We start from the raw sequence: 22424 nt of genomic DNA, 5'->3' as shown, positions 1-22424 counted from the left end.
AGGGTTTTGTAATAATTGGTGATCCTATACCCGAAGTATAGTTTAGATGCCACTATCCTAGATGGGAGCATCTGTCTACATAATGCTGTATGCACTCCCATTGCCCACAGAGAATAAAGGAAATCAAAAACAAAATAAGCCTCTTGTGGTATTTTGTATTATAGAAATTAATATGAAGAACACTTTCCTCTTAATCTACCAGAAAAGAACTGTTAAATTATTTTTGTTTGAGATTAGGACACTCTCAGTTATAAATGGAAAATATTTTACCATACATAGAAGAGAAATACTGTAAATATAAAAATGTAATTTAGCTCAAAATAGCAAATCTATAACATAATAAAGGAATAAACAGAATGAACTAAAACAAAAACTGATTAAATGAACTAAAACAAAAGCTGATTAGCTAAGTATTATTATGCCACATGCCACTCTGGAAACTTAAGCAATTACTTCACCCACTAAGCCTGTTTCCCCATTCATGACTAGGAATAATAAAATGAGTAAATACATGTAAAAATGAGTCAATACAAGTAGGTATTTAGAATAATTCCTAATATATAGTAAAAACAGGTACTATAGTAAGACCCAATAGGCCTAATTTAAATGTCTTTATTTTTAGGCATACCTTGTTCAAAGTTTGGCCTAATATTAATTAAAAGTTAGAAAATCAAAAAAGGAAAACACAGTATTATTCAAATGATGGTTTATAATTAAAATATATCTAAAATAAACTAATTAACGCTAGTCAGTGTAAATAAAGTCTTAGACAAATGTTTTTCAAGAAAAAATAGTTGCATACTTTTCACATACAGAAAGTATTTAACTAGGATTGCAAATGTTTTTACTAAGTACTTAAATGTTCCTTTTTTCTAATTTTACTTACACCACTATATTATACTCTGAAATGAATGCTATTAAGACAAATAAAATTTAACCCTATTCTAACAAATTCCCAGTAAGTAGTTCAAACTTAGTGTTTTTGATATTAGCTAATCAGCTTTAATATATTATTTCTTTTTTTTTTTCATTAACAATAGCTACTATGGACAAAAATTTAAAGTCTTTTGTTTTTCACCTGAGGAACAAAGGAAAGTCACTGAATTTTATAAAAACATACAGAAAATTTTGACTTCTATTGAATAGAAATTAGTATCTTCAGATTTAAAAAGTAAATTTTAAAATACACATGAATATCAAATTATTCTTTCAAAATAATATGTTTACATTTTTTTTTTTTTTTATCCTCACTCGAGGACATTTTTTCGTTTTTTGTTCAGATAAAGTGGGAGGAAGAGAGAGAGAGAAACATTGACATGAAAGAGACACATTGACTGGTCGCCACCTGCACGACCCAACCAGGGCCAGGGACAAACTGCAACCGAGGTACATGCCCTTAGTGGAAACCAAACCCGGGTCTCACTGGACCGCAGGTCGACACTCTAACTGCTGAGCCAAACTGGCCAGGGCTGGTTTACATATTATATTACTCTATAAACTCTTAATTCATACCTTACCTAAAAAAAAAAAAAATTTACAGAGTATTCCTTTTTAGTTACCACCAATCACTGCTTACAGTATCTTAAGGAAACTAACTATCCTTCCTACTTGGGAGTCACTGGACTTAGATTGTGCCACATGCCACTCTGGAAACTTAAGCAATTACTTCACCCACTATGCCTGTTTCCCCATTCATGACTAGGAATAATAAAATGAGTAAATACATGTAAAAATGAGTCAATACAGGTAAGGTATTTAGAATAATTCCTAATATATAGTAAGCACTACTTAAACGATGGTAAAAATAATCACTTTTAATTAGGCTGTAGCAAGGATTACATGAAGTAACACACATTAAAAGCATCCAGCCCGGCCGGTGTGGCACAGTGGCTGAATGTCGACCTATGTACCAAGAGGTCACTGGTTCGATTCCCAGTCAGGGCACATGCCCAGGTTGTGGGCTCGATTCCTAGTAGGGGGCGTGCAGGAGGCAGCCGATCAGGTGTTTCTATCTTTTTCTCCTTCTCCCTTCCTCTCTAAAAATAAAAAATATATATATTAAAAAAAAAAAAAAAAAAAAAAAAAGCATCCACTACCAGCACCCAACACAAAACAGAGCTAAAAAAATGCTTGTTAAAAAGAAAGACCAAATATCCATCATTCACTTCATGGGTGGTAATGACCTGTCAGTACACCTCTAGCTTCCTTGAAAATACTAAGAAAAGTGACCAGAGCAAAAGCCCAACTGCATCTTACCTCCACAGCCATGAAAGCCAATGTGTGCATCCCATGGATGTAGCCTGTGACACAGCAGATTACTGCTAATCCACAGCAGGAAAGCAGCATAGCCATCAACAGAGACAGAACTCGGCCATGGCTACTCATCGGTGTGGTGGGAGAAAAAGAGAGCTGAAAAGTACAAAGCAGGAGAAGAAAGTTTATTCTTCTTCATGGTGTGAAACTGCAATGAGAAACCCATAGTTCATATTTTTTGTTGTTGTTAATCCTCACCTAAGGATATTTTCCCATTGATTTTTAGATGGCACGGAAGAGAGGAGAAAGAGAGAGAGAGAAACATCAATGTGAGAGAGACATACAGTCTGGTTGCCTCCTGCACGACCCCAACCTGGGCCAGGGATCAAACCTGCAACCCAGGTACATGCCCTTGACCAGGAATCAAACCCATGACCCTTCGGCCTGCAGGCCAATGCTCTAACCACTGAACCAAACCAGCGAGGGGTCAAGGTTAATCTTGGTAGCTTTGCTTAGGGATCTGTGCTTAGCTGCATGGCCAAATGCGAAACAGAAAAGCATCCCATTACCAGATGGCCAAAATTCTCCAACCAACCAAAATATGAGTATGAGTTGATGTATATATTTATCATTTACTCTACTGAATATAACAATATACATTGTATTTTCATCTCAGATTCTCAAGAATCCTTCTACCAGTGAAACTATAGGCCTCTAGAAGCAATTTTCCAGAAGACTGTAACTCTCTTTTCTAACATTCAATAGGACTTAGGACAGCCCCACATTCCGTTGTTTTTTTTGATCTTGCTCTAGCCATCCTCCCCAAAATCCACTTGGAGGACAACTGAAACATACCCAGCTGCAGATGTACTACTATTATAATATTATGTTAATAGGATGCAAGGAGAGGCAACAGCTTAGAAAAGAAGGCCTGGAGCTCCTGAGCAGGAAGATGTAGAGAGCAAATAAGTTAGGGAGGTTAGAAGCTCCTGCTCCTAGCCTTGAGTGGGGGTTGAACTGTGAAAGAACTATAGACTCTAAAACTGAAATGGACTCACTGGGGAGGCAAGAGCCATTGGTCCATGGTGACTGCATGAAGAAGGGGCAAACAAGGCCCTAGGATGGGTTCAACTGAAAGGCAGAACTGTAGTCAGGCCAGTGTGGCTCACTGGCTGAGCGTCGACCCATGCACCAAGAGTCTCCAGTTTAATTCCCAGTAGGGACACATGTCCAGATTATGGACCCAATCCTCAGCTGGGGGCATGCAGGAGGCAGCCAATTGATGTTCTCTCATTCATGTTTCTCTCTCTCTCTCCCTCTCACTTCCTCTCTCTCTAAAATCAATAAAGAAAAAAAAAAAACTAAATGAAAGGCAGAACTGTAGGTTTATTTGGGTGCCATGAAACTAGTTCGGGAGCACTCAAGAGTCAGGGTTCACCTGCACAGCTCTGATCTGAAGCCAAGAGGCAGATCTTGTGCCCAGATGGAAAAGGATTCCCTTCTCCTGGGACCAAGGAAACCAGAGAGCTAATTCAGTCCTTGCCCAGGGGTGGAAACAGTGTAAACTAATCAGAAAGAAGAGCTCCGAGAACCAGAGTAAGAGGGGAAAGAAATGGAAGGAAACTAGAAAAGAAAATGTCTGGTAGAGATCAGCTTTTATTCCGTTTATGTATTAAGGTTTCTTGCACTGTGATAGAAACAGTTTGCATAGGTGAACTTCCCCACGTGGACTGTAATATAATACCTTTTGGGTGGCGAGGAAACCTCCCTAGGAGACACTGACCCCAAAGTCCTTGGCTGCTGCAGAAAGTCCCTCAAGAAACAGGTAGTGGGTACCTGATCCAGAAGGCTTCCTCTAGAGAGCTACTCCGGCATGCCTATTATGGCTCATTCACATTACAGGACGTAAACCTGGCAAATGTGTGACACAGCGAGCAAAGAGCTTAGCTAAAAACTCACATATTCAAATCGGTCCTTGCAGAGCTGAACCATCAAATGCAGAAATACAAGTCCAGCAAACCAGAGGCACCACATGACCACCTCTCCCACTGTCTGGACATTCAGCACACCAAAAATGAAAATGAACTTGTAGAAAATAAAATTCCAAAACTTGTCTTTGAGGTGCTAAAAAGAAAAATGTTTACAAAGGTTAGAACCATCACACCTAACCAATTTAATAGAAGTTAACATAACAAAAGCTGACTTCTATGGAGAAATATTCTACACTCAGTTCTAACACTGGTTCACAAAAAAATAAAAGGCAAAGAAAAAAATAAGCCCTCTGAAGAACAGAGGTAAGACACCTCGAAAGTAATATGCAGACTTTGGATTGTAATCCTAAATCACTTATGGAATTTTAGCAAAAGAAAGGGGAGTGATATTAGTCAAGTACCTTATGAATTAAATAATACATATACTTATACTTCCAATAGAAAATAAAAAAGAATGGTGAGGATTACAAGTAGCATTTGTATCATATCAGTCTCTGAATTCTTTTTTTTTTTTAATACTCACCCAAGAACATTTCTGCATTTATCTTCAGAGAGAGTGGGTGGGAGAGAGGGAGGAAGTGAGAGAGAGAAACATCGGTGTCAGAGAGACACATCGAGTGGTTGCCACCCACACGACCCCAACCAGGGGCAACCAAGGTACGTGCCCTTAGTGGGAACCGAACATGGGATTCTCTGGTCCGCAGACCGACACTCTAACCACTGAGCCAAAACGGCCAGGACTGTTCTCTGAATTCTTAAACAGAAAAGACTAGACTTTTTTTAAAACAACTTTTAGATTAAAAAATAACATATGCTTATTTGGCAGCCCATAATCAATAAAAGTACAAAATAAAATACAACAAAAAATGATGCCTTAACATTTTTATGAATTTTCTTATCTTCTTTCTATGTGCAAAACATTTTCTGTACACTGCTTTATTTCACTTATCATATTGTAAGAACCTTTCCAATGTCAGTGAATATTCTCTGAATATATCATTTTAGGCAGTTACAGATGGACACTGAAACTATTTAATTGTTCACCATTCAGAAAATGTTGCAATGAGTATCTTTGTACAAGTTTCTATTTCTTCAGCATTACCAAACCTGACTTCCATAGAGGTTGTGTAAGTGTGTACATCCCATGACCAGTGTGGATCTGCTTCACTGTATCCTTCCCTACACTTAGGACTTTCAGTTTTTAAAATATTTACTATACCACCCTGGCTGGTGTGGTTCAGAGTTTGTCGGAGCATCGTCCCATCCTGGTCGGGGCACATACATAAGTTGCGGGTTCAGTCCCTGGACTGGGCATGTAGGGGAGGCAAAGGATCCATGTTTCTCTCTCACATCAATGTTTCTCTCTTTCTCTCTCAAAGTTAATGAAAACACCCTCGGGTGAGAATTTTAAAAAATGTTTTTTAAAGAGAAAGAAAGCAGTATCTAAGGCTCACTGGTGCCAGCTCAATCCATCAGCAATTAGATGGTTTTCCTAGCCTGACCAATTTTCACCCACAAGTCAAAAGATTTTCTTGAAGAAGAAAGAAACATCAAAAGAAGCTTTTGTAGTCTACAAAAAAAAAAGTCTACATTCCAGTGATCCCATCTGGGAGACCTCTGGAGTTGATATTTTGAAGAAAGGCATGATACAAATAAAAAAGTCTCTGGGAAAAGAAGCAGTCCTGCTCATAACAGCATCTAAGAGCTCAACCATTACAGTAACTGCAGCTCAGCTCTAAACTAGGACCTGGCTGATCTGATAACAGGAGATTTGGGTTGAAAAGGGCAAGTACAGAGTGAAGCCATTGTTATACTTTTAATGGAGTAGGTTCCTGTTGTCTTAGCACTGAGATAAGATAAAGTAAAATACAGTTTTGTTCATATGTTGTTATTTTAAAGGCCGGCTCTAAATTCTTACTTAAAACATAGCATTCTATATTCTATGCACTCAAATCTTTGGGGAACTGCCAATCCGTGCAGTGTCTTGTGGCAGAATTGTTTATTGAAAGCATGTCCTGCTCACATGTGCAGCCTGAGAATAATGTTCAATCAGATTGTCTCACCTAAAAAAAAGAAGAAATCACCTAATGTTCTTCTTGTAGAAGAAACCTAAATTACTTTTCCAAAGGAAACATTTTAAATCTCTATGTAAATTCCTTTGGAAAAGAATCCATACTCTAAAGAGTGATAGTTATGATTATTCAAACTAAATTCTATGCTTCTTTTAAAAAGACATTAATAAAAGTTGTGGGGGAAACAGCTATAAAGAACAATATTGGAACCAACTTGGCTACATTGAATATGGACTGTGGATTACAGAAAATATTTTATCAACGCTGAATTTCCTGATTTTGACCATTGTGCTATGGTTATGCACAAAAAAATCCTTGCTCTTGGGAAACACACACTGAAATATTTGGAGGTAAAGGATTATGATGTCCACAATTTACTCTCAAACATATCAGAAAAAAATAAGTATATAGAAACAACAGCAAATGTTAAGCAAATGAGACAAAATGTTAACTATGAATCAAGTTCTTTGTAACATTCATGCAACTTCTCTGGAAATTTGAAATTATATCAATTACAAAGTTAAAAGAAATCCTGGTCTCAAGAATCCACCCTTACTGTCTGGACTTACCTGTCTCTCACTCACTCGAAGAGGGCCGAACACAATACATTGGATTAGCTTAGCCATCAACATCAAAACACAGCAAGCAGTGTTGACTAGAACCTGCACACAAACCAAAGAAAGAAAATTTGTTTCCTCCTGTTGAACATGAAAGCAATGCTAAAATGTTATATTAGGAATTCGGCCATCATTCCTAATGATTGAGGCTTTCCAGTTCTCTACCAGAACAAGATAAGTAATATTTGAAAGGGCACAGTTTTATACGGTGGTGTGGGTAGGGATAAAGAGAGGGAGGAGAGGCACCAGGAAATTCAGAGGCCTGTTCCAATATGTACACTCAGCAGGCCGCATTCCTCTTTAGTTTTAACCAAACTATGTGTTAACTTTGTACTGTATGTGTAAAACTGTATGTACCTTATAAACTGTAGGCACCTCTAGGTACAACATTTCCTATATTAAGATTGTGATAGCTTCAAAGAAAAGTTTTCTAGAAAATGTAGTTATCATGAACAGTAAAATCCAGCACCCAAATATCCTGCCCTGCCAAACAAATAGGAGGATGGTCACAAAAGAGTAACAAGAACACAAAGAACTGAGAATCAAAATATATATGCAAATTTTAAAATACATTGTAGGGACCATCTGCTAGCCCAAAAGTACTCTATCATGGTGTTAGCCTTAAAGTACAGGTTCTGGGACACTAGAGGGGATTGGAACTGACAAACCTGCAAGAAGGAAGAGAAAACTGGCAGGAGGGGCTGAGAACTGAAAGGCAACCATGAGACACCAATGCAAAATCAAGGCCTTTTCAACAGAAGGTGGGGCATGTTTTTAAAATAATTAAGAGATGCTCGAATCTAATGCTTACAAAATGAAAGAGTGGGCTGCCCCTGACCATGAGGCTAGTGTGGCACATTACTGATGCGCAAATAATTTTTAAAACAGTGCATGACCCCAAAAAGCCAAAAGGACCTTAATAAAGACAGTAAAGATGGCATTTATTAGAGCAAATAAAAATGAACACCAACACAATGTATACAGAAAGGCTTCTTCAATCTTTGATTCACTACGTTTACATGAAAGTGGCCATATTCCTCTTCCTAGGTCATTTTTCCCCCTACTTTTTAATTTTTTTTTTCTTTATTGATTTTAGAGAGTGAAGAAGGGAGAGGGAGAGGGAGAGACAGAAACATCAATGAGAGAAAACATTGATTGGCTGCCTCCTGCATGTCCCCCACTGGGGATTTGGCCCACAACCTGGGCATGTGCCCTGACTGGGAATTGAACCAGCGACCTCTTGGTGCATGGGTCAATGCTCAACCAGTGAGCCACACCAGCGAGCTCCCCCTACTTTTAAAAGAAGAAACTAATGTTTAAAAAACAAAAAAGGAGCCCTGGCTGGTTTGGCTCAGCAGTTAAGAGTGTCGGCCCACGGTCCAGAGAGACCCGGGTTTGGTTCCCACTAAGGTCACGTACCTCAGTTGTGGTTTGCGCCCCCACCCTTGAAGTTGTGTGGGTGGCAGCCAGTGGAGTGTCTCTCTCACTGATGTTTCTCTCTCTCTTCCTCCCCCTCTCCCTCCCACTCTATCTGAAGACAAATGCAAAAGAAGCTGGCCTTCATTATAAAAAATAAAAAAAATTAAAAAATAAAAAAGGAGAAGGAAGAGAAAGAAGAGCCAGAAGACAGCAATCAATACAAGGAAGCAAGCTCCCTAAGATCTTTCAGGTTCCCCTTAGTATCTCACACCATCCACCCTTTTGGTAGAACAGCCCTGATTCATTAGAAAAAATTTTAATTATGTTTAGTTTATTCTGCCTGTCTAATGGGACAAGGAAGTATGTGACATATTTTTAAAGAACTGAATCAAAAATAGTTCTGCTGAAAAAAGAAACTGTTCTGGTAATTAAATCCCTTCAAATAACCAAGAAAAGAGAAAAGAATCCCAAATTAGTTATCCAAAATACTCTATATCCCTAACTTAAGATTCCCTGTGGAACAGCCCCATTCAAAACATTCCAACAAATGGCTTAGTATCCTAATTTTTAAGGTGATGAAATAGGTGTTAAAATGGCTCATCTCCATTGTGCTTCTAAACCAGTCAATGGAAACCTCACTCATGTTAATTAAGAAACTCGTCCTAAAACAAAACCACAACTACAATCCCTCAGGCCACATCCCTAAACTGAACAGGATTCTTAAAATCAGCCAAACATACCCTAGCCTAACTACAGCATACTTTTTAAAAAGAATTCTTCCTGCTTTTGCACGTAGGCATATGCAATAAATTCAACACATTTAGCACCTACATTCAAAGAGCTTTTAAAATCTACAAGACATGGAACTTGGAAAATATCTAACAGAACAGTCAGGCAACTATTAAGAACAAAGGAAAGAAAGCAAATTTAGGGTTGCTTAATTTCTCTACCCAAAACAGCATTCTTGAACATCTTGGACTACAAAACAAAAAATGAGGTATTAATTCCTATTTCTCAAACTTTTTAAAAGAAGCTTTTCTAAATTCAAAGGTGTACAAATTTTGTATCTTTTTTTTTAAGCCCAAAACAAAAAGCCCTCTTAATCCCATCACCCACATATAGCCATTTCCTATTTTAATTTAAATGTAAGAGTTAATATTAGCAAGGGAAAGAAGTGTGAACCCTGACACAGAAGATGCCAAGACGGGCTCCTGGTGGCTAACTGGGCTCAAATTTAAAGCAGAGCCTATCAGTCACATCTAAAAAGGGTCCTCTCCACCCAAACTGCACTTCAGGGAGAAGCCTGCACTGAATTGCCTGCATACACTGTGTTCCTGCCATCTGAGCCAGCCCTTATAAAGGAGTTTCTGGAATCCTATTTCAACCAATAGGACTGGGCCATTCCTGGTCTAATCAGAGCTGTGAAGATATATCCCCATCAGCATCTTCACCAACCAATAAGTGGCTCCATTCTGACTATTCAGGACAGTGCCTTTTGGACCAATCAAACTGTAAACATTTGGAGTCCTTATTTGCATGAACACAGAAAGTCAGCTGTGCTCTGGCTCAGGGAGCACACTTTCTCTTTCTACTGAAGAGTGAAGACTGTTTCTTTGACTGGAGTGGAAACACTGAAGACATGTCATGGGAGCAGAGTAGAGCAGACCAGCCTGGAGCAGGGCCGAGTGGGAGCAGGTGGAGCAGACCAGCCTGGAGCAGAGCTGTCCAGCCAGAGAGCGGCCTTGCTCCTCCCAACAGTACTGTTTGCCACGCTGCTTCATAATTGACCCGTGACACTATGGAGCTGTTCCACAGCTGTGCTGTTCTCACAGCCCTCTTGTATCACAATTAAGTTGTTTGCACTGAATAAAGTTTCTTTTTTCACTACACCTCAAATTGAGGATTCCTGTTGGCAATGTATTAGTGCCAACTATAATCAGTTGACAGAAGGAAAAGTCGGCTTGAGAAGATACACAGATATTAGAAAGGGAAGTTATGAACAGAGAAAGAGATAATCATTTGGGAATTTTATAGAAAGGCTTAAACTACACAAGAGTGGAAGCAACTAAAAATTATTTTAAGATTATGACAGTTTTTTTTAAACCTTAACAATTACTAATAACTATTCTATGCTAATTTATAGAAAATATCTTAATTTCACAAATATTGTGTCATTCCAATAAGATACATTCTCAACTTTAAAATTAACAAAGTCTTAAAAAATTGCAAATATGGAAAGAAACATAACTGTAGCATTCCTCATTTAAAAGCAAACCCCAAATCAGATCCCACTGCGTCACCAGTGATATTCTTGCAGAAACAACACTTCAGCCCAGATTTAAATCCATAGGACCAGGACAAACCTTCTCACCTCCAATAATCACAAGGAGGCTCACTTCCAGCAAGCCTCATCCAAACCACTACTTTATCCACGTAGACCACAGAAGTACTAACCTCTTTTTATCTGCTCTATATAGCTAACCAATTTTTGCTTGTAGACAGACTCCAAAGTTAAATGTAAGTATAAGGAATTCACTGGAGCACTGTTCATAATGGCAGGACAATGGAAAGCAAAGTGCCCATTTTTCTGTTATTATAAAGCAGGAGGGAGACAAGTTCAATAAACGATAAAACAGCCATTCGGTGGAATACAATGAAGCCAGGAAAACTAACTCAGCAGCTTTATGTTTACTAGTATTATATGGAACCTTCAAGATAACGTCTTCACTTAAAAAAAAAAAAAGCAAAGTATAGAAATATGATTACTATGCTACTCCTGTGTAAAAAGAAATATGTATACACACACACTGTTTAATATGTACAGGTGAACTGTGTCAAGGACTTGATCTAATCTGGTTGTCTTAGTCTTCTACTTAACCTCAGCACTAATTACATACAAGGAACTGATAATGGCCACTTCTTTTGGAGGGGAGCAGGTAGCAAGGAGATTGGAGACTTACTTTTCACTGTGTATCACGTGTGTGCTTGGTAACTTTTGTACTATGAGAATGCATTACTAATTAATTTTTTTAAGTTTAGAATCTATTAACTAATCTGACCAGGTCTGAAATGCCACATTATTTTTCTCATAACATGATGGGAGACTGAGGAGGTACAAACCAAAACTAGGTGGTCTAAGTCATTAGTTAATGTTGTAACACATAGTATTTCTACTATATTAAGAAAAGTTTCAGCCCAGCTAACATGGCTCAGTTTGCTGAGCGTGGTGCCATGCACCAGGAGGTTGCCGGTTCGATTCCTGGTCAGGGCACATACCTGGGTTGTGGGCTCGATCCCCAGTAGGGGGCCTGCAGGAGGCAGCTAATCGATGTTTCTACTTTCTCTTCCTCTCCTTTCCTCTCTCTGAAGTCAATAAAAACTTTTAAAAAAAGGTTCAGGAAAGTTTCTCATATCTATAACACAGCAAAAACTTAAAGTATTATTTTTTAAAACCCCACCAAATGCCTTTATTTTTTATTAGTCTACACTAAGTAAAAAATAGGTCCCTGAGCAGCCTGTACCAGAACAGTCAGATCATACTGTCTCAAGGAACCCCCACACTTAGGCATACAGGCCTTTACTCTAAGGTCCCTCAATAAAATTTCCCACGCAAAATGGTTCTACTGTTCTGAGAAAACAAACTAAATGATAAGATTGCTTAACATGCAAGGAAAAGAGAAAAGGATGATAACAAATGGCTTAGCCACATTTAACACTGTAACCTTGGAGGTATTTTGATCCAAAAAAGTGCTGGGCACCAAGGGACATTAGTTATGAGCCTGTGATGAAATGTGGTTAAAATACCAAGAACTGCTTCAAAGACATGATGAATATGGGTATTTCTTAGTCTCCTATTTAACACCAGCACTAACTACAGAAAACCCCCACACATCATTTGTCTGTCTCCTCCCTTTAAGGACAACTGGAATATACTAACCTCTCTGCAGGCAACCAGTGACAGTATAAAATGGCAATAAAATGCAAAGGAGCATCCATCCCCTTATTACATTTGTATTCCTTTTCATAATACTAGAGAAATAAATTAGATTATATATGCAAAGCACTCAGTACACATCTAGCGAATGATCAAATAGCAGTATCCTTCCTCCTGACCCAGAAGATTTTTCTATATTTTTAAGTTAAATTTATTGAGATGTATTTGTAAATTTAGTCTTTTTCTTCAGCTGTTCCAATATTTATGGAGCTACCATTTTTCTCTAATTTTCTTTGGAACAGTCAACTCATAAAGACTCAAACCTAATAAATTAGTTTCAGTTCTGAAGTTGTATAATTAGGTGAAGATGGGCTATTCAAAGCAGAAGTCTGCAACTTTTCCTCTAATGAGCTATCATATGAGTAAATATATGGGGCCACACACTCTCTGTCCCATATTCTTCCTTTAAAAATGTAAAAACCAAAGCCCAGCCGGTGTGGCTCTGTGGCTGAGGGTCAACCCATGCACCAAAAGGTCGCCGGTTCAATTCCTGGTCAGGGCACATGCCCAGGTTGTGGGCCAAATGCCCAGGAGGGGGGCATGCAGGAGGCAGCCAATCCATGTTCTCCTTCACTGATGTTTCTGTCTCTCTCCCTTTCCCTTCCTCTCTCTAGAATAAAAAAAAAAACCAAAACATTATTAGCTGACCGACTGTACAAAAACACGCCAGGCCCAACAGGCCACCACAGTTTGCCAATTTCTGCTCTCAATGGTCGGTTTACTTTTATCCATTTTTGTTTCTGGTTATTTTTTTTCTTTGAAATTATTTGATTTCCATATAGTTAATTCAGATTTGCATATAATTAAGTCTGTTTCATATTTCTATTTCACCATTTTATCATGTCCTCTTGCAGTTTTAGAGGCAAGTCCACACAAAAGAAAAAAAAAAAAAAACAGAAGGAGAAAGTAATAAAAATAATGAGTAAAAATGAAGACGAGGAAAAGCAAAAAAAACCCTGAAGGGTCTAGCCGGTGTGGTTCAGTGGTTGAGCATCGACCCATGCACCAATAGATCACCGGTTCAATTCCCGGTCAGGACACATGCCCAGGTTGTGGGCCAAATCCCCAGTGAGGGGCATGTGGGAGGTGGCCAATCATTGTTCTCTCTCATCGATATTTCTATCTCTCTCTAAAATCAATAAAGAAAAAAAAAGTTTAGCCCTGGCCGGTTTGGCTCAGCGGTTAGAGCGTCAGCCTGAGGTCCAGAGAGACCCGGGTTCGGTTCCCGCTAAGGGCACGTACCTTGGTTGCAGTTTGTCCCCAGCTCTGGCTGGGTCATGTGGGTGGCAACCACTCAATGTGTCCCTTTCACATCGATGTTTCTCTCTCTCTCTCCCCCCCTCCCACTCTATCTGAACAAAAAAATGGAAAAATGTCCTCGGGTAAGGATTAAAAAAAAAACAAAAAAACCTGAAGGGTACAAAACAATGATGGAATGAATCAAGAGGTAGTACTTCAATGGAAGTAACATCTGAAAAAGATAAAATAAGCCTAGAAATAAATAACAAAACTTAATCTGAATGAAACTTTTGAATGACAGTTCTAGAAAGGCATGAGGAAAAGAGCTCATGTCAAACTTGAGATATTTGTCAGCATAAGAACCCTGGTGCCTCCTCTCCAACATTTTCTCAATGTCCATGCCAGAGGGCCACCTGGAGTGACTTCTTTGAAGGGAGGAGGACTTAGGTCACTACACCTCCAGGCCTCCTCCCATTCTACATAAATCCATCTTCCCCACTGCTGCCATAGACAATCCCCTGAAAAAAATCATCTCATCATGACAGCCCCTCCTCCCCTCCACTCCCATTTAACCCTATGGCCCACCAAATAATGTCCATACTCCTTAGTGCAGCACGTTAGGTTTACATAATCTGACATTACCCCACATCCCATCCTCTCCTTAATCAGTTTCTCTACCAACAGTGTTCCTAAAATCACCTTGGACATTAATCAAAATGAAAATTCCAAGGCTCCATTCTTTTCCCTGGAATTGATCCCCAGGTAGAGTGTGATAAACTACATTTAACAAGTAACCCAGCACCCTGGCCGGTTTGGCTCAGCGGTTGGAGCGTCGGCCTGCGGTCCGGAGAGACCCGGGTTCGGTTCCCGCTAAGGGCACGTACTTCGGTTGCAGTTTGTCCCCGGCCCTGGTTGGTTGTGCGGGTGGCAGCCACTCGATGTGTCCCTTCACGTCGATGTTTCTCACTCTCTCTCCCTTCCTCTCTCTCCCTCCCATTCTATGTGTGCAAAAAATGGAAAAATATCCTCGGGTGAGGATAAAAACAAAAACAAGTAACCCAGGTGAAAATGAACTGAATTGCCAGAGGTCCACACTAGGTGAACTATACTTTCAGAGAGGTCACTCACCTCTCCCTTTCTCTCACACAGGAGGGTCACCTACCCCATCTCCTGAGTCTCCACCGCCCCCTTCACTTTCCCAAACAAGCTCACTATGAAATCAGAGGATCTATCAGAGTTTTAATTTAACAGCCCAGTTTAAATTATACACTGCCCATAGCACCAGTCTGAGGCTGTTTTCTCTACTGAGATCCCACCCATCTTCCAAGGCTGGGTTCAAATGCCACCTTCCAGGCATCCTTAACTAGGCATCAGTTTCTCTTTCCTCCAAATTCTACCATGTTTTTTTTATATGTCTATTATCACTTATCTAATTTTGCCTTATTTGTATCTGGATTGCTTTTGAGGGTAGGGTGAAACGTTCACACTGTGCACTCCAGGGTGCCCCAAATAGTACCTTTGAAAGGTTTTAAATTGAGTTATTAGTCAAAAACCTCCTGAGATGCCATTAGACCTATGTGAATCTACCTTGTGCTCTACAAAGATACATTTTAGAGATTCCAATTGCCAAACAATAGCTAGCAGGATTTGCAAACTGGCAGAAACATCAATCAGTTTTTGTTATGTCTTGCCTGGTTTTCAAAAATGGAATCTGAATGTATTTGGGCAAGGCACAGACAGGATTCATTTTCACAAAGGCCCCACCATCTATCTATTCACTCGATAATGCTGTCTGTCCCTCCACTGAGGTGGTCTTTGAGATCGCAACTCCTACTCAGCTAGGAAAGCAGAAACTATGTAATGGATGACGAGTAGGAAAACTCAACAGTGCACACAGGGAGGGTCTGAGAAACCAAGGCAGACCAAGATGAAAGCATGAAAACCACAGAGAAACTATGGAAGAAAACCAGTAAGAAGATCAATTGAAAAAGAAAAAGTATATCGACAGATAGGAAGAAATATTAAACTTGCATGAGGTATGACGACTACTGAAAACGCTAGGAAGAAAATAAATTTTTCTTAAAATTAAAAACTTTCGCAGAAAAAAATCAACAGGCTGTTTTATGAAGAGTTGTGTTAACCTTGAAATTTGAACATGGGTTTGTTTTAAAAAAAAACACACACACACACACAAAATCTCCTAAGGGGAAAAAAATCATTAAATGATACCAGCAGTTATTATATAAATACCATAGTGGTTGCTTCTCAAAGGTTTATTTATATCCTACACTTAAAAAATGCCCTGGCCGCCCTGGCCAGTTTGGCTCAGCAGTTAGAGCATTGGCCTGCGGTCCAGAGAGACCCATGTTCGGTTCCTGCTAAGGGCATGTACCCCAGTTGCAGTTTGTCCCCGGCCCTGCTTGGTCGTGCGGGTGGCAGCCACTCAGTGTGTCCCTTTCACATCGATGTTTCTCTCTCTCTCCCTCTCACTCTATCTGAACAAAACATGGGGGGTAAAAAAACGCCCTGGCCGGTGCTCCGTGGTTAGAGCATCGGCCCGCGGACTGGAGAGACCCGGGTTCGGTTCCCGCTAAGGGCACGTACCTCAGTTGCAGTTTGTCCCCGGCCCTGGTTGGGTTGTGCAGGTAGCAACCACTCAATATGTCTCTCTCTCATTGATGTTTCTCTCTCTCTTCTCCCTTCTCTCCCTCCAGCTCCATCTGAAGATAAATGCAAAAATGTGCTCAGGTGAGAATAAAAAAATATATATATCAGCCCTGGCCGGTTTGGCTCAGCGGTTAGAGCGTCGGCCTGCGGTACAGAGAGACCCGGGTTCGGTTCCCGCTAAGGGCATGTACCTCGGTTGCAGTTTGTCCCCGGCCCTGGTTGGTCGTGCGGGTGGCAGCCACTCGATGTGTCCCTTCACATCGATGTTTCTCTCGCTTTCTCTTCCTCTCTCTCCCTCCCGCTCTATCTGAACAAAAAAAAAAAAAAAGGAAAAATGTCCTCGGGTGAGGATAAAAAATATATATATATATCAAAAACTATAATCTTAACATTTCACAAAAGCACTCTTTACATTACTTTAAGATGTTTACCTGCTAACTCAAATGCAAAAATAGATTTGAAATTAAGAGATGTGAGGGGGTACTTTCTTGATCTGGTAATGTATGGTTCAGCCTTACACAAAGGTGCAAGAACAGAACTTCACCCCCCACTGCCTTCTGCTAATCTCTTCATCAAAAGGCCAGGAGACTTAATCCACAGCCCCGAGTTCACAAATCCCACTGCTTCCCCATGAAGCACAGTGGGATTAATTATAACAAATGAGTTGCACATCATCTTTATACTTGGAATATTAATCTTAGTCATTTACAGCCTACTCTCAACCCCCAATGGGAGCTTGCAAACCGAGACAAGCCCAAGACACCACAGTAAACCCAAAAGCGAGATTTCTGATCACTGTGGGATTTATAGAAGAGACATTCCAGGCCAAGGTGGAAGCAAAGTTCTTTCGTCAAAATAACTGTTGATCTGCCCAGCCTGAAATGATCTGTTTTCTGTTTTAATAAGCGAAACCAGCATCTCTGCCTTGTAAATGGAGCCTCTCTTGCACTGGCAGACACTCTGGAAGCCGCTGTACCGCGCATCGCTGCGGAGAATCCCGCGTCAATGAGAGCCGAGCGGGCCTCGCGTCGCCGGCCTCGCGCGTCGCCGGCCTCGCGCGTCGCCAGCCTCGCGCGTCGCCGGCCTCGCGTCGAAGGAAGACGCCGCCGTCGCGAACCCGCAGTAAGAGCAGCAGCAAAGGAAGCCCGGCGTGTGGGTCTGTTGGACAGTCCCAGACTAAGTGGCAAAAACAGTCGCGGGAGAAGGGCTCTCCCCAGCTGGAATGTCCGAACACACCCAAATGCCCCCAAGGCCCCACACGCAACACCTGGATCCGGCCTGGCCCTCCGCGGCCCGAAACCCGCTCAGCCGGCGGGCTCGGCGACTCGGAACCGCCTGACTTCCCCCCACGACTTAACGAAAGAGCCGCAACGGCCTCGCCAAGCGCACTCTCGAGGGGCATCCCTGCTCTCTGGGGTCTTCCGCTTTCCTCCCGCGAGGCCCCCCAGACACACCCCGAACCTCCCCCGTCGGCTCCCGTCCCCCGCGTCCCCGCGCCCCGACCCTTTCCTCCAGCCCTCCCCTCGGGCCGCCCCTTCTCACGACCCCCGACCTCCCCGCCACCCCGAAACCTCACGGTCGCCCTCGGCAGCGCGCCCCCGCCCCCGCCCCCACCTCGCCCTCGGTGGCCCGGGGGAGGGGACCCTCGCCCCAGCCACGCCCCCCGCAGATAATGGGTGCCATGGCGGCCCCCGCGCGCCCCCCGCGGCCGGGCAGCCTCGCTCACCCACACGAAGAGGCTGTCGGAGAGCAGGTACTGGGCCACGTCGCGGACCCCGGGTCCCCCGGCGCTCAGCCGGGCGGCCGCGGCCGGATCCGGCTGCACCGGGGCCGCTATGAGCTCCGGCTCGCCGGGCCCCGGCGCGGCCTCGGCCTCGGGCTGGCTGAGGGCGCGGTAGGCGCTGACGATGGTGCCGAGCAGGGCCAGGCCGCTGAGGGCCGTGTAGGTGCGGAGGCTGGGCCAGGGGAAGCGCTCGAGGAAGAGCAGCGGCATGGCGGCAGCGGCGGCCTCCAGCCCCCAGGCCTCCCCGCGCTGCGGCCGGGCCCCCGCGGCGGCCTCGCGAACGGCGCCCACAGCCTCTGGCGTCGCTGCTGCCGCTGCCGCTGCCGCTGCCGCTGCCGCCGCCGCCGCCGCCGCGCCGGGCCGGGCTGGGCCGCTCCTGGCCGCTCGCGCCGCTCCCGCTGCTGCCCCTGCCGGCGCGGAAGAGCCTCGGCGGGCTCGGGGCGGGTCGCCGCCTCCAGCAGGGTGCGGGCGGGACGGGCGCGGGGGCGCGGCCTCGGTCCCCCGCCCCCAGCGGTCGCGCCGCCGCCTGGCCGGGTAGGGCCGCGGCCGCGGGCCCTGGGTCCCTGCACCCAGCATTATCCTCGCCGACCGCCGGCTGGCCGGGCCGCAGACCCAACGGACAGCCGCCGGGGCGAGCCGACGCGCGTCACTCAGCCCGCCGGCGCTGACGGGAGGTCGAGCCCAGGCCGCGTGGCTGGTCGGCAGGACTCAGGGACCTGGGCCACCAGGCGTCCGGCCACTTCATGTTCTTGAGGCCCCCCACCCCCCGGGAGGTTACCCCTGAGCACCCCGTGGGCCTAGCAGCTTCCCTGGTGGACAAAAGCGATGAAAATAGAGGACCTGACCCCAAAACAAAGACTATTAATGAAGTCTTAAACTGGTTGCCAATTAAAAACTGTCAAGTTTCTGCTGTTTACTAGTAGCCTCGAGCAAAATTTAAAACGAACCTGATTTAGCAGAAAATAAAAATCTGTTTCCTCATACACCAGGTAGAAATGTCAAATAAGGTACCGCTACTTTGGAAAATAGTTCCTAAAAATAAATTCAACATGAGAGTGACCATTTTACCTAGCAATTCCACTGCTAGAGGAATACCCAAAGAAATGAAAACATAATCCACATAAAACTTGCAGGTGTTGATAGCATCATTATTTGGTAACGACCCTAATGTCCATCAAGGGATGAATCAAAAAATAAAGATACAGTGGAATTTTATTCGGCCATAAAACCGAGGGAAGTACTGACACATGTTACAACCTGGCCAAGCCTTGAAAACATTTACTGAAAGCAGCCCAGACCAAAAGGGCACATGTTGTAATTCCATTTATGTGAAATGTCCAGAATAGGCAAATACATTTATAGATGCAGAAAGTAGATTAATGGTTGCTTAGGGATAGGGGCATGATAGAACTGGGGGGTGGGGCTCAATATGGATTTCTTTGTGAAGTAATGAAAATGTTCTAAAATTGTGATGGTTGCACAACCCTGAATATACTAAAAATCATTCACTTGGCAGTTTAAATGGTGACATATGTCTCAATATGTGAATTACAGTTCAATAAAGCTCATTACCAAAAAAAAAAACAGCAAAAGTGTTACTTTGGTTTATTCATCCCCGTGTTCCCAAGACCTATAATAGTGCCTGGCCCACAGTAGGTGTTCAGTAAGTACTTATTGAATCTTACAAACTTTCAAAAGGACTAAATTATCTTCAAAGTCTCTTTTATTCTTAATATTCTAATATTTTAAATCTAGTAATTAGAGAAAGGATGGGAATTCCAAAACGGCGGCGGAGTGAATAGAAGCTACACAGACCCTGTCCCGGGACCAAACTGGAATTACAACTAACATAAAGACAAATCGTCGGGATAAAATCTAATAATTAGAAAACAACAAAAAAGATTTCTCCAGGTCATTGTCACCCATCTTAGAATTTTTAGAAGCATCCGTGACAGAACACAATAGTTCTGCTTTTGGCGGGGAAGGGGGACAAGTGGTTACTCCTCCCCCATCCCCAACTTTTTTATGAGGCCTATATGAATATTACACTTCAGTTCTCTTTGGTCCTCTCCCCACAGCCATTTGGTTAAAATGATAAACTTTCAATTGTATTGGTAAAGCTTTGTTTTGAAAAAATGATTGTAATTGTCCAGAGAAGTATTCTACTTTATCTGAGCCCCATAATTTCTAAACCAGCCTGACTAGTGTGGCTCAGTTTTTGAGCACTGACCCATGCACCGAGAGGTCAATTCCCAGTCAGGGCATAGTCCCAGGTTGTGGGCCAAATCCCCAAATGGAAGCATGCACGAGGCGGCCAATCGATGTTCTCTCTCCCTCTCCCTTCCTCTCTCTCTAAAATCAATAAAGAAAAAAAAAATTTAGCGCAGCCGGTGTGGCTCAGTGGTTGAGCATCGACCCATGCACCAAGAGGTTGCCAGTTCAATTTCTGGTCAGGGCACATGCCCAGGTTGTGGGCCCAATCCCCAGCGGGGGACATGCAGGAGGCAGCCAATCAATGTTCTCTCTCATCGATGTTTCTAACCCTCTCTCTCTCCTTTCCTCTCTCTAAAATTAATAAAGAAAAAAATTATTTAAAAAAATGTCTAAACCATTATCAGATGATCAATGTTCAATCCAAGTCACTATAGTAGTCACTATAGTTACCAAATACCACAGCCAACTTGTCCTGTCGCAATAAAGAAATGCTGTTAATATATATGCCCTTATTATTTTACAATATTCCACCACCTTAAATTTCAGTTCTGTACTCTTTTGTAATCATATAATCACTGCTAAGTTAAAAAAAAAAAAAACTTTAGACTACCTGTTTTCTGTAATAATTTATAAAGTGTTTAATAGCAACTCTTTACTTTTGGTTCTGACTACGTAAGAACTATAAATTAATCGAAAACTTTTAGAAACTTGAACTTTCTTAAGATTCAATACGAGAATAGGTGAAATTAACCCTCTATATAGGTATTGTTTATTTGCATTTTAAAAGGTTTTTAAAGGTTTGTGTCTGGATACTTTACTAGGATATTAGTTTTGTTCTATCAACATTTTTTCCTCTCCCCCTCCAAGAAGGTAGCCAGGCTTTTGCACATCCTTCCCTGAGGATTTTTTTGTTAAGGACATTACCCACCTTCTAAAATCAACCAATATTTCTGGTTCTTTGTACTGGGTCCTACTCCATGACAGGACCAGGGCAGGAGGCAAGACACAGAAGGGATGAATACTGTACCCTGGAAGGCTGGACAATAAGCATAGGGACTACCTGTGTCAATTGAGTCCCAAGGCCAAAGTGTGGCAGGGAGGCAAGGTGCTAGACTTTAAAAAGGCGGTAGACTTGGACAAGAATGTATCTGTGGAGTTTACCAGAGTAGAGCTCCCTCCACCTCCACCTTCATTTCAGAGTACCATTTATGCCTTCAGAATTGATTCTTGTGAGACATGGGTAGGCCTCCAACTCCCAATCATGGCTGAGAGACTGAACTTCCTGCCATCTTTGTGAGATGGTGGCTGCTGTGGTTTGATTTAAAGGAAATAAATGTGTCATATAGGCAACAGTATGGTGATTACCAGACACAAAGGGGGTGGGGGGAGGTAGAAGAGGGTGTAAAGGGAATAAATGTTGATGGAAGGAGATTTGATTTGGGGTGAACACACAATACTATATACAGATGATGTATTACAGAACTGTACACCTGAAACCTATATAGTTTTGTTAATCAGTCACCCCAATAAATTCAATTTTAAAAAATGTCATTTCAGACAAACCAGAGTTTATGTAGAGCAATATTCACAACTAGATACATTGTTGCTATTTTCATGTTTTGAAATACTTGAAATCTGTCCTGGCTGGTTTGGCTCAGTGGAAATGTCAGCCCTCGGACCAATGAGTCGCGGTTTTGATTCCGGCCAAGGGCATGTACCTGGGTCGCAGTTCGGTCCCGGCCCTGGTCGGGGTTATAGGGGAGGCAACCAGTAGATATGTCCCTCTCACGTCAATGTTTCTCTCTCTCCCCTTCTCTCCCTCTCCCCGTCTCCCACTGTCTGAAGACAAATAGAAAAATATTCTTGGGTAAGAATGAAAATAAATAAATAAAATACTTGAAATCCTTTCATATTCATGATCTTACTTGATTTTCACTATCCGGTGAGAAAGGATGAGTAGTTTTAAGATTCTCAACACCCTAGGAGGTAAACTTTGTTGTCTAATCCAGTAGCCTTAAATGTACTCCCATGGAATTCTGGTGTTTCCCTAAGTGGGACCAATGTGTCCCATTACAATATCCAGCAGATGAGGGAAAATAACTAACTTCTCAAGTTTGTATGGAAAAAACTAAGTTAATGGGTACATTTCAATTTTTAGCTTTTCTTTCATAATTT

General features: G+C 42.3%; 1 protein-coding gene across 1 annotated transcript in view; it reads right to left on the bottom strand.

The window, feature by feature from the left end:
• Window positions 1-18460, bottom strand: part of AMFR (autocrine motility factor receptor) — a 35306-nt gene extending 16846 nt beyond the window's left edge. Inside the window, exons 1-4 of the mRNA XM_036274229.1 lie at window positions 17979-18460; window positions 6886-6978; window positions 4213-4377; window positions 2257-2409 (exon numbers count right to left, since the gene is read on the bottom strand). Coding sequence (XP_036130122.1) covers window positions 2257-2409; window positions 4213-4377; window positions 6886-6978; window positions 17979-18245 — 678 coding nt within the window. The 5' untranslated portion in view covers window positions 18246-18460. The remainder of the gene's footprint in view (window positions 1-2256; window positions 2410-4212; window positions 4378-6885; window positions 6979-17978) is intronic.
• Between the last annotated feature and the right edge of the window lie 3964 nt (window positions 18461-22424).

The sequence above is a fragment of the Molossus molossus genome, unplaced genomic scaffold (assembly GCF_014108415.1).
Source record: "Molossus molossus isolate mMolMol1 unplaced genomic scaffold, mMolMol1.p scaffold_m16_p_21, whole genome shotgun sequence".
Lineage (NCBI taxonomy): Eukaryota > Metazoa > Chordata > Mammalia > Chiroptera > Molossidae > Molossus > Molossus molossus.
This window is presented reverse-complemented; position numbering and strand designations above follow the sequence as displayed.